The sequence below is a fragment of the Pristiophorus japonicus genome, chromosome 20 (genome assembly GCF_044704955.1).
Source record: "Pristiophorus japonicus isolate sPriJap1 chromosome 20, sPriJap1.hap1, whole genome shotgun sequence".
In the NCBI taxonomy this organism is placed as follows: Eukaryota; Metazoa; Chordata; class Chondrichthyes; family Pristiophoridae; genus Pristiophorus; species Pristiophorus japonicus.
Genome location: NC_091996.1, coordinates 83456927 through 83470263, shown reverse-complemented (window position 1 = coordinate 83470263; position 13337 = coordinate 83456927). Strand labels below are relative to the sequence as shown.

Sequence of the window (13337 nt, the reverse complement as noted above, 5' to 3'; positions counted from 1 at the left end):
TGGAATTGAAGGCCGATAAATCCCCGGGGCCTGATGGTCTGCATCCCAGTGTACTTAAGGAAGTGACCTTAGAAATAGTGGATGCATTGGTGATCATTTTCCAACAGTCTATCGATTCTGGATCAGTTCCTATGGACTGGAGGGTAGCTAATGTAACACCACTTTTTTAAAAAAAAAAAGGAGGGAGAGAGAAAACAGGGAATTATAGACTGGTTAGCTTGACATCAGTAGTGAGGAAAATGTTGGAATCAATTATTAAAGATGAAATAACAGCGCATTTGGAAAGCAGTGACAGGATCGGTCCAAGTCAATATGGATTTATGAAAGGGAAATCATGCTTGACAAATTTTCTGGAATTTTTTTGAGGATGTAACTAGTAGAGTGGACAAGGGAGAACCAGTGGATGTGGTGTATTTCGACTTTCAAAAGGCTTTTGACAAGGTCCCACAAGAGATTGGTGTGCAAAATTAAAGCACATGGTATTGGGGGTAATGTACTGACGTAGATAGAGAACTGGTTGGCAGACAGGAAGCAGAGAGTCGGGATATACGGGTCCTTTTCAGAATGGCAGGCAGTGACTAGTGGGGTGTCCCAGGGCTCAGTGCTGAGACCCCAGCTATTTACAATACACAATGATTTAGATGAAGGAATTGAGTGTAATATCTCCAAGTTTACAGATGACACTAAAACTGGGTGGCGTTGTGAGCTGCGAGGAGGATGCTAAAACTGCACATGATATTCAAGGTGTGGCCTCACCAAGGCCCTGTACAACTGCAGTAAGACCTCCCTGGTACCAACTTGGAAAGGCAAATTTAGTTACAAGTCAGGAAAGCCCTTCTCCTCTCAGTGAGCAGCACATGAATGGACTTCCAGCTAGAGTAGTGGAGGTGAAATCTCTGCAATCAATTAAGGAACAGTAGTTTGCTGCATTGAAAGAACTTTGGGGTTTTTGCAGCACATAAACAGGCCATTCGGCCCAATTGTCTGTCCCACAGTATTTATACTCCACACGAGCCTCCTCCCACCCTACTTCATCCAACCCCATCAGCACATCCTTCGGGGTGATGGGATTAAGATTTGCTGAATGGCCATCTTCCTCCTGAAATACCGGACAATTTTGTGGTGATTGGCGTAATCCAGACTCCGCAATGACCATCACTCATGGGGATTGAGGGAGAGCTGCTGGTTTTACGGCTGGGTCATTGTAGGGAAGCTTTACGAGCTGAATTATGTTTAGTGGTTGCTTTGTAAAGTGATCTCATTGTAATGTGAACTTGTGCCAAGTTTTTGCAGCAATTCACACCTCTCACAGAAGCTCTTTCTTACTTCCCACCCTTGATTTAATTTGTTCAACAATATGAAGTGTCATACCGCACTGCAATCTGGTGCAAGCCTCTGTACCTGTGTGATCTGTACGGCAGTTTCGTGGCACCTTTCCAATGTACTATCGAGCTCAGTATCTCTTCCAAACCAGTTCTCGCCCCCAACCCCTCAAGTTAAAGTTGGCTGCTTATCGGGGCATCACAGCTCCTCACACCATGCTCCATGAGATGGCAAAAAGACTTGATAAACTCACCACGAAAGCACTTAAAATCGCGCTGGAAATTCTGGCAAGTAGCAGCCAATATCGATGCAGCTGGTATCAAGCCACCGTCCAAATGGACGGAATCGTGGGACGCACGCAGCATAAAGAACCGACACCTCCTCACTGACCCATCAGCAGAGGTCGCTGGCTTCGACCTCCCTCGAAGACAGTGGACAGCGCGTAAACGGAACCCACACAGGGCACGATGATGTGGCCACCTACTCCACAAGTGGAAGATGAGGGACAGCCCGAAGTGCGACTGTGGCTCTGAGTCCCACAGACCATGGCACACGTCACATCAACCTGTCCACTGAGATCTGTGGCGGGAAGCACCTCATTTCCCCACCCAGCATATATCCCAGGAGCCCATCGAATGGAGAGCCAAACTAGACACCTCATGGTACATGGTACACCAATCATTGAAAGTTGGCATGCAGGTGGTGAAGAAGGCAAATTACATGTTAGCCTTCATAGCGAGAGGAATTGAGTATAGGAGCAGGGAGGTCTTACTGCAGTTGTACAGGGAACATTGTGTACAGTTTTGGTCTCCTAATCTGAGGAAGAACATTCTTGCTATTGAGGGAGTGCAGCGAAGGTTCACCAGACTGATTCCCGGGGTGGCAGGACTGACATATGAAGAAAGACTGGATTGACTGGGCTTATATTCACTGGAATTTATAAGAATGAGAGGGGACCTCATAGAAACATATAAAATTCTGACGGGATTGGGCAGGTTAGATGCAGGAAGAATGTTCCCGATGTTGGTGAAGTCCAGAACCATGGGTCACAGTCTAAGGATAAGGGGTAAGCCATTTAGGACCGAGATGAGGAGAAACTTCTTTACTCAGAGAATTGTGAACCTGTGGAATTCTCTACCACAGAAAGTTGTTGAGGCCAGTTCGTTAGATATATTCAAAAGGAAGTTAGATGTGGCCCTTACATCTAAAGGGATCAAGGGGTATGGAGAGAAAGCAGGAATGGGTACTAAAGTTGCTTGATCAGCCATGATCATATTGAATGGTGGTGCAGGCTTGAAGGGCCGAATGGCCTACTCCTGCACCTATTTTCTATGTTTCTATGATGAGTGTTTCTAGTCATACCAAACAACAATCATAGAAACATAGAAAATAGGAGCAGTAGTGGGCCATTGGGCCCTTTGAGTCTGCTCCGCCATTCAATAAGATCATGGTTGATCTCAACACCATATTCTCGCTTTTTCCCCATATCCCTTGATGTCTTTTGTTTCTAGAAATCTATCTCCCTCTTAAATATATTCAGTGACTTGGCCTCCACAGCCTTCTGTGGTAGAGAATTCCACAGGTTCACCACCCTCTGAGTGAAAACATTTCTCATCTCGGTCCTAAATTTCCTACCCCGTATCCTGAGACTGTGACACCTTGTTCTCGACTTCCCAGCCAGGGAAAACATCCTCCCCGCATCCAGTCTGTCCAACCCAGTCAGAATTGTATACGTGTCAATGAGATCCCCTCTCATTCTTCTAAACTCTGGTGAATACAGGCCTAGTCGACCTAATCTCTCCTCATACGACAATCCTGCCATCCCAGGAATCAGTCTGGTGAACCTTCGCTGCACTCCCTCTATAGCAAGTATATCCTTTCTTGGGTAAGGAGACCAAAACTGCACACAATACTCCAGGTGTAGTCTCACCAAGACCCTGTATAACCAGTCTGAAGATGATTGGGTAATTCTCCTGTCAATCACACCTGGAGGATGCACTGCTGCAAGTGACTGGGATTGATTTTGCGCCCGTCATTTGTATTGTGGAACGATCCTTCACTCTGCATTTTGCAGAAGAAATAAGCCTGCTGTTATCAGGAGACTCTGCTGTGGTTTCGGTCACGAGTTCTGTTTGCTGAAGCTTGTCGAGTCTCTTTCCCGCAAGTCACATTCCGCTGCAGTCATTGGTTGACGCAATGGTATCAATGCTCACTTCGATTAAAGTCTGTTGTTTACACGATGTGCAGGTTGCACCAACGTCTGTGCTCTCTCTCAGGCCAGCATCGAAGCATTGAACACGCTCGATCCACTCCGATGGACGGACCACATTGTCCGCATGTCCGATGCTAGACTCCCGAAACAAGCACTCTACTCCGAGCTCCGTCACGGCAAGCGAGTCCCAGGAGGGCAGAGAAAACGCTTCAAGGACACCCTCAAAGCCTCCTTGAAGAAATGTAACATTCCCACAGACTCTTGGGAATCCCTGGCCCAAGACCGCTCAAAGCGGAGGAGAATCATCCCAGAAAGCACCGAACACTTCGAGTCTCTTCGCTGGGAGCAAGCGAAAGCCAAGTACAAACAGCGGAAGAAGCGCACGCCAAATCAAGCACCCGTCCCACCAGCCACCATCTGCCCCGCCTGTGACAGAGACTGTAGATCCCACATTGGTCTCATCCGTCACCTTGGACTCTTTTAGTGTGGAAGCAAGTCATCCTCGACTCCAGGGGGACTGCCTGGGAAGAAGAGAAGATGTCTGTGAGCCAGCCAGTTGTTTAAAGTGACAGTGAGTACTGAGCAAAATTCTCTACGAGACAGTTTGGTGTCGGAAAGACGGAAAGAAAAAAACAGCTGGCAATATTGAGCGCAGTAATATTCTGAGCAGGGCGTCAAGGGAGAGGCGGAGCAGCTGATGACTTGGCTGTTTCAAGTGCTCGGAAGCACAACATAGAAGAGCTGATATGAGGCAAGATTCTGAGCAATGCATCTGGGGATTCCAATGCAAGCATTGAGATCTGCAGAGTTGGCTTAGATAGGTTTTGGTGAGTTCAGCCCCGGAAAGATCCCCCACGTGATTATTAAAAGCACTCCGTCAGGTTGCAATTACCGTCCATTTACCATATGACCGTTTTCTAAACCGTGCATCTTGGGTCAGACTTGCTGATCACTATCACAGGATGGTGATGGATGAAGGTCGTTCAGCCCATCCGCAATATCCCCTCATTCTTGCATTTCTATAGCGCCTTTCACGCCTTCCGGACGATGCAAAGCACTTTGCAGCCAATTAATTACTTTTTGGAGTGTAGTCACTCTTGTAATGTAGGGAACACGGCAGTCAGTTCATGTACAGCACAATCTCACAAACTGCAATGGGATAATGACAATAATTTGTATTTTAGCGATGTTGGTTTTGAGAGATGAATACTTTCCAGTACACGAGAGGGGTAACGCCTCTGCTCCTCTCTGAAATAGTGCCATGGGATCTTTTAAGTCCACCTGAGAGAGCAGGCGGATCTTCGGTTTAACGTCTTATCCGAAAGACGGCACTTCTGACATTGCAGCGCTCCCTCAGCACTGCACTGGGTGTGTCAGCCTAGATTTATGTGCTCAAGCATCTGGAGTGAGACATTGATTTCCCACCATGCCTGAAGATTGCTGCACTTTTATATTTCAAAAAAAACTAACTGGCTGTGCACAACTGGAGAAGGTGTCTATCCCGTGTCCTCTTACTGAAGTTAATACGGTCTTTGCACCAATACTTGTTGTACAGTGAAGCTGGGTAATGTAATGCAGGTGCAGCAGTATTTTGCAGGGTACTTATGTTTCGAAACAATGTTAATTGCTCAGTGCTTTGTGCTGAGGTGATTAATGTTCCATTTCCATTGGTCTTAACACCGCTTGTTGCGTAATTAACTGGGGTGGGCGAAAACCCCTCGGAGACTCGCTGTGGATTTAATGCAGACAAGGGAACAGAGCCAGGAATTGAAAGAAAAACAAGCTCGAGTTGATAAATCTTCAGGAGCGAGATCTCTGTGCTTTTGGAGCCCGGGGGCCTCGGCCCCCTCCGTGATTCGTAACATAGGCCGTACGCATCCACCGCCATCTCATTGATCAAGCGGCAAGAGCTTCTCGTTTTGTGCGAGAGCAGCAGCCGTGGCAATGCAAACACAAATACTCATCCACTCACAGGCAGTCCCTCGAATGAGAAAATATATGCAGGAGTAGGCCATTCGACCCTTCGGGCCTGCACCACCATTCAATAAGATCATGGCTGATCATTCACCTCAGTACCCCTTTCCTGCTTTCTCTCCATACCCCTTGATCCCCTTCACCATAAGAGCCATATCTAACTCCCTCTTGAATATATCCAATGAACTGGCATCAACAACTCTCTGCGGTAGGCAATTCCACAGGTTCACAACTCTGAAGAAGTTTCTCCTCATCTCAGTCCTAAATGGCTTCCCCCTTATCCTTAGACTGTGTCCCCTGGTTCTGGACTTCCCCAACATCGGGAACATTCTTCCTGCATCTAACCTGTCCAGTCCCGTCAGAATTCTATATGTTTCTATGAGATCCCCTTTCATCCATCTAAACTCCAGTGAATAAAGGCCCAGTCGATCCAGTCTCTCCTCATGTCAGTCCAGCCATCCCGGGAATCAGTCTGGTGAACCTTCGCTGCACTCCCTCAATAGCAAGAACGTCCTTCCTCATTAGGAGACCAAAACTGAACACAATATTCCAGGTGAGGCTTCACCAAGGCCCTGCACAACTGCAGTAAGACCTCCCTGCTGCTATACTCAAAACCCCCAGCTATGAAGGCCAACATACCATTTGCCACCTTCACCGCCTGCTGTACCTGCATGCCACCTTTCAATGACTGATGTACCATGACACCCAGGTCTTGTTGCACTTCCCCTTTTCCTAATCTGCTGCCATTCAGATAATATTCTGCCTTCATGTTTTTGCCCCCAAAATGGATAACCTCACATTTATCCACATTATACTGCATCTACCATGTATTTGCCCACTCACCTAACCTGTCCAAGTCACCCTGCAGCCTCCTAGCGTCCTCCTCACAGCTCACACCGCCACCCAGCTTAGTGTCATCTGCAAACTTGGAGATGTTACACCCAATTCCTTCATCTAAATCATTGATGTATATTGTAAATAGCTGGGGTCCCAGCACTGAGCCCTGCGGCACCCCACTAGTCACTGCCTGCCATTCTGAAAAGGACCCGTTTATCCCAACTCTCTGCTTCAGTCTGCCAACCAGTTCTCTATCCACGTCCGTACATTACCCCCAATACCATGTGCTTTAATTTTGCACACCAATCTCTTGTGTGGGACCTTGTCAAAAGCCTTTTGAAAGTCCAAATACACCACATCCACTGGTTCTCCCTTGTCCACTCTACTAGTTACATCCTCAAAAAAAATTCCAGAAAATTTGTCAAGCATGATTTCCCTTTCATAAATCCATATTGACTTGAACCGATTCTGTCACTGCTTTCCAAATGCGCTGTTATTTCATCTTTAATAATGGATTCCAACATTTTCCCCACTACTGACATCAGGTTAACCGGTCGATAATTACCCGTTTTCTCTCTTCCCTTTTTTATAAAGTGGTGTTACATTAGCTACGCTCCAGTCCATAGGAACTGATCGAGTCGATAGGCTGTTGGAAAATGACCACCAATGCATCCACTATTTCTAGGGCTACTTCCTTAAGTCCTCTGGGATGCAGACTATCAGGCCCCGGGGATTTATCGGTCTTTAATCCCATCAATTTCCCAACCACACTTTCCTGCCGAATAAGGATATCCTTCAGTTCCTCCTCCTCACTAAACCCTCGGTCCCCTAGTACTTCCAGAAGCTTATTTGTGTCTTCCTTCGTGAAGACGGAATCAAAGTATTTGTTCAGCTGGTCTGCCATTTCTTTGTTCCCCATTATAAATTCACCTGAATCTGACTGTAAGGGACCTACATTTGTCTTCACTAATCTTTTTCTCCTCACATATGTATAAAAGCTTTTGCAGTCAGTTTTTATGTTCCCGGCAAGCTTCCTCTCGTACTCTATTTTCCCCCTCCTAATTAAACCCTTTGTCCTCCTCTGAATTCTAAATTTCTCCCAGTCTTCAGGTTTTCTGCTTTTTCTTGGCAATTTATATGCCTCTTCCTTGAATTTAACACTATCCTTAATTTCCCTTGTTAGCCACGGTTGAGCCACCTTCCCTGTTTATTTTTACTCCAGACAGGGGTGTGCAATTGTTGAAGTTCATCCATGTGATCTTTAAATGTTTGCCATTGCCTATCCACCATCAACCCTCTAAGTATCATTTGCCAGTCTATTCTAGCCAATTCACGTCTCATACCATTGAAGTTACCTTTCCTTAAGTTCAGGACCCTAGCCTCTGCATTGACTGCGTCATTCTCCATCTTAATAAGGAATTATACCATATTATAGTCACTCTTCCCCAAGGGGCTTCGCACAACAAGATTGCTAATTAGTCCTTTCTCATTAAGCCTCACCCAGTCTAGGATGGCCAGCCCTCTAGTTTGTTCCTCGACATATTGGTCCAGAAAACCATCCCTAATACACTTCAGGAAATCTTCCTCCATCGTATTACTACCAGTTTGGTTAGCCCAATCTATATGTAGATTAAAGTTGCCCATGATAACTGCTGTACCTTTATTGTACGCATCCCTAGTTTCTTGTTTGATGCTGTCCCAACCTCACTACTACTGTTTGGTGGTCTGTACACAACTCCCAATAGCGTTTTCTGCCCTTTGGTATTCCGCAGCTCCACCCATACCGATTCCACATCATCCAAGCTAATGTCCTTCCTTACTATTGCGTTAATTTCCTCTTTACCCAGCAACGCTACCCCACCTCCTTTTCCTTTCTGTCTATCCTTCCTGAATGTTGAATACCCCTGGGTATTGAGCTCCCAGCCTTGGTCACCCTGGAGTTCACAGGTGTTTCGATGAAGGGCCCTATGTTCCGGTCTTGAGCTCCAATTGAGGGGTGGAAGATGCCTGTGCGTGGATTTTTTTAAACGTGTGGTGACCGTTGCACACCAACCACCGCATGTGTTTGACAGAGCTAGGCCTTTATCCAGTGGCAAGGATTAACCAAGATGACTGGAGACCTGCTCTGCCGCACGGACCTAGAATGCGCACACATTGCAGTGTGGCTGGCTCATGCTTCCCCTGGGCCCCCGTATCCTTATCTGTCGCACCTCCGCCATAAACATTCATCACGTCTCACCACAAGCACTCGCCGCTCTTCAGCCCCGACCTTCCCACTCCTCTGTTCCTGGGCTCTACCGATGTTCCTGTCCACGCTCTGAAACGGCGATCAGGGTTTTGATGACGTCACCCAATTGCCCATCTCAAAATCCTTGGAACAGCTCGTGCTGGAGGTAGAAGAGGTATGCCGCTCCAGCTCTTTTATAGCCCGACCTGCGGAGCTGTTCTCTCGCAGGTCGGGGGGGGCCATGACACAAATAGCAACACAAAAAACAGAAGAATGCAAAACACTGGAACCACTCAGCCCAAAGACAAGTTAGCGTTTCGGCTACAGATTCACAACTGATGAAACGTTTCTAACCAAGACTCACTTCTAAAAGGAAGAAAGACTTGCATTTATGTAGCACCTTTCATGACCACCGGACATCTGAGCTTTACAACCAAATGAAGTACTTTTGGAGTATAGTCTCTGTTGTAATGTGGGAAACACGGCATCCAATTTGTGCACAGCAAGCTCCCACAAGCAACAATGAGCTAATGACCAGATAATCTGTTTTTATTATATCAATTGCGGGATAAATATTGGCCCCAGGACACCGGGGATAACTCCCCTGCTCTTTTTTGAAATAGTGCCATGGGATCTTTTACGTCCACCTGAGAGAGCAGACAAGGGCTTGAGTTTAACATCCCATTCGAAAGACGGCTCCTCCGACAGTGCGGTGCTCCCTCAGCATTGCACTGGGTGCGTCGGCCTAGGTTTATGTTCTCAAGTCTCCTGGAGTGGGACTCGGGCAGTGTGCAACCCACTGAGCCACAGCTGACACTAAAATGGAAACAAAATGCTGGGCACAGACAGCAGCTTAATAAAGTTGGAGGTGATCGCAATCAAATTGTGCGGTGCTATGCTCACACTACACCTTGTGATACTGGAGACTTGCAAGTGCTGGACACTGAACACTCACGATGCTGATTCCTAGTTTCAAGGGACACTGTCCGTTATCTGGGCAGACTGGAGAAACGTGGGCTTTTCGGCCTTGGAAGCAGGTTTGCAAAAGGTGATCTTGTAGAGGTGGATAAAATAATGGAACGAATGGGGGAAAAAGTAAATCTGGAAAATTGCTTTAAAGCAAACTGCAAGGGAAAGGCAAGCAGGTGCTGATTCAAACGAGTAAGAGGACTGATATCAAGACAACGCACGCACTCAGCAATGCATGGAACGGATTAGCGGGTAGAGTATGGAAGGTGAAAATCCTGGATGTTTGACAAAAAAACAATTGGATACCTCAATGGCAGGGATTTAATTTCTTTCTGAATGTCATCATTGGCCTTTGTAATCTGTAAATGCATTGTGACCATTTTTTTTTAAATGGCAATTTAATATTGAGCTGAAGGTCCTTCATCGGTGCCGCCAGCATCCTGAAATCTGTGGCGTACTTCGCGACTTCCTGGTCTTCGGGCCATCGGTGGGTATAGAACCGGTGTTTGGCTGTGAGGATGCTCTCCTTGAGTTGCTCCTGGATTAGGGTTAAGAGCTCCTTGTACGATTTGGTCATTGTCTTCGCTGGTGCCAGCAAGTCCCTGATGAGGCCATAGACGTTGGGCCGACAACTGGTTAGCAGGATAGCGTGGCGCTTATCAGCCAGTGTAGCCGGGTCGTCTCCTGCCAGGTCGTTGCTGTGAAGAAGTGTTCTAGCCTCTCCACAAAGGCATTCCAATCATCAACATCGCCGAACTGCTGCAACGTACCAAGGGTAGCCATTTCCGCATGAAAGTTTGTAATCTTGTCGCCAGTTGTTGTGTCCTTAGATGCTCCACGAGGCAGTGTGTTGTATTGGACTGTAGTGACCGTACATAGAAACATAGAAAATAGGTGCAGGAGTAGGCCATTCGGCCCTTCGAGCCTGCACCACCATTCAATAAGATCACGGCTGATCATTCCCTCAGTAGCCCTTTCCTGCTTTCTCTCCAGACCCCTTGATCCCCTGAGCCATAAGGGCCATATCTAACTCTATCTTGAATATATCCAATGAACTGGCATCAACAACTCTGCGGCAGGGAATTCCACAGGTTAACAATGCTCTGAGTGAAGAAGTTTCTCCTCCTCTCAGTCCTAAATGGCCTACCCTTATCCTAAGTCTATGTCCCCTGGTTCTGGACTTCCCCAACATCGAGAACATTCTTCTCGCATCCAACCTGTCCAGTCCCGTCAGAATCTTATTCGTTTCTATGAGATCCCCTCTCATCCTTCTAAACTCCAGTGAATAAAGGCCCAGTTGATCCAGTCTCACATATGACAGTCCAGCCATCCCTGGAATCAGTCTGGTGAATCTTCGCTGCACTCCCTCAATAGCAAGAACGTCCTCCTTCAGATTAGGAGACCACAACTGTACACAATATTCCAGGTGAGGCCTCACTAAGGCCCTGTACAACTGCAGTAAGGCCTCCCTGCTCCTATACTCAAATTCCCTCGCTATGAAGGCCAACATACTATTTGCCTTCTTCACCGGCTGCTGTACCTGCATGCCCACTTTCAGTGACTGATGAACCATGACAACCAGATCTCGTTGCACCTCCCCTTTTCCTAATCTGCCGCCATCCATATAATCTGTCTACGTGTTTTTGCCCCCAAAATGGATAACCTCACATTTATCCACATTATACTGCATCTGCCATGCATTTGCCCACTCACTTAACCTGTCCAAGTCACCCTGCAGCCTCTTAGCGTCTCCTCACAGCTCACACGCCACCCAGTTTAGTGTCATCCGCAAACTTGGAGATATTACATTCAATTCCTTCATCTAAATCATTAATGTATATTGTAAAGAGCTGGGGTCCCAGCACTGAGCCCTGCGGAACTTCATTAGTCACTGCCTGCCATTCTGAAAAGGACCCGTTTATCCCGACTCTCTGCTTCCTGTCTGCCAACCAGTTCTCTATCCACGTCAGTACATTACCCCCAATACCATGCGCTTTGATTTTGCACACCAATCTCTTGTGCGGGACCTTGTCAAAAGCCTTTTGAAAGTCCAAATACACCACATCCACTGGTTCTCCCTTATCCACTCTGCTAGTCACATCCTCAGAAAATTCCAGAAGATTCGTCAAGTATGATTTCCCTTTCATAAATCCATGCTGACTTGGTCTGATCCTGTCACTGCTTTCCAAATGCGCTGCTATTTCATCCTTAATGATTGATTTCAACATTTTCCCACTACTGATGTCAGGCTAACCAATCTATAATTACCCTTTTTCTCTCTTCCCTCCTTTTTTTAAAAAGTGGTGTTACATTAGCTACCCTCCAGTTCATAGGAACTGATCCAGAGTCGATGGACTGTTGGAAAATGATCACCAATGCATCCACTATTTCTATGGCCACTTCCTTAAGTACCCTGGGATGCAGACTATCAGGCCCCGGGGATTTATCAGCCTTCAATCCCATCAATTTCCCTTTATTAGTTAACTCAAGACCAGGCACACCTGTACAGGTAATCTACGAGTCTCGCACTGCTGTGCCCTGTGGTGGCACACCTTGAGATAGTACCAACAATAGCCGTGTAGAATACATGACCCATAAGGGGGCTTAATTTGCGGTCGGAGGCTTCCCATGGACAGATGCCTCCGATCCGCAAAAAATTTACATACTTACCTTCTGCCTCGTGATCCACGGAGACTTGCGCTCCTGGGCCTCTATAGGTAGGCCTGCGTAGAGGCCCATGTATCCCAGGGGCGCATGCAGTTTGCAAGAACCCGTGAGTTCATGTGGGCTGGCCCAACTAATCAAAGACGGAAATCCTCATTCATGCTTATGGGATTCCATATGTATGGAATTCCCATAAGTATGAATGGGAATACCCCAAAAAATACCTCTAGAAATCAAATAGAAAGGGATGATATTTGCTCCAATGAACAAAATGTTGAATCATTGTGGGTGGAGATTAGAGATAGTAAGGGGAAAAAGTCACTGGTCGGCGTAGTTTATCGGCCCCCAAATAAGAACTTCACGGTGGAGCGGGCAATAATCAAGGGAATAATGGAGGCATGTGAAAAAGGAACGGCAGTAGTCATGGGGGATTTTAACCTACATATCAATTGGTCAAATCAAATCGCAGGGGGTAGCCTGGAGGAGGAATTCATAGAATGCATACGGGATTGTTTCTTTGAACAGTATGTAACAGAGCCTACAAGGGAGCAAGCCATCTTGGATCTGGTCCTGTGTAACGAGACAGGAAAAATAAACGATCTCCTCGTAAAAGATCCTCTCGGAATGAGTAATCACAATATGGTTGAATTTGTAATACAGATTGAGGATGAGGAAGTTGTGTCAGAAATTAGCGTACTATGCTGAAACAAAGGGGACTACAGTGGGATGAGGGCAGATTTGGCTAAAGTAGACTGGAAACAAGGACTAAACGGTGGCACAATTGAGGAACAGTGGAGGACTTTTAAGGAGCTCTTTCATAGTGCGCAGCAAAAATATATTCCAGTGAAAAAGAAGGGCGGCAAGGGAAGAGATAACCAGCCGTGGATAACCAAGGAAATAAAGGAAAGTATCAAATCAAAGACCAATGCGTATAAGGTGGCCAAGGTTAGTGGGAAACTAGAGGATTGGGAAGATTTTAAGCAACAGCAAAGAATGACTAAAAAAGCAATAAAGAAAGGGAAGATAGATTACGAAGGTAAACCTGCGCAAAACATAAAAACAGATAGTAAAAACTTTTACAGATATATAAAACGGAAAAGAGTGACTAAAGTAAATGTTGGTCCCTTAGAA

General features: G+C 46.4%; 1 protein-coding gene across 6 annotated transcripts in view; it reads left to right on the top strand.

Annotated features, from left to right (window-relative positions):
- LOC139232634 (misshapen-like kinase 1) overlaps positions 1–13337 on the top strand; it is a 259745-nt gene that overhangs the window by 228254 nt on the left and 18154 nt on the right. Inside the window, exon 27 of one of the 6 annotated variants that reach the window (XM_070863071.1) lies at positions 3600–3846. The exons of the other annotated variants lie outside the window; for them this stretch is intronic. Within the exon in view, the coding sequence (XP_070719172.1) occupies positions 3600–3673 (74 nt within the window). The 3' untranslated portion in view covers positions 3674–3846. Of the gene's footprint in view, positions 1–3599; positions 3847–13337 lie in introns of those variants that run through there. 6 annotated transcript variants of the gene reach the window in all.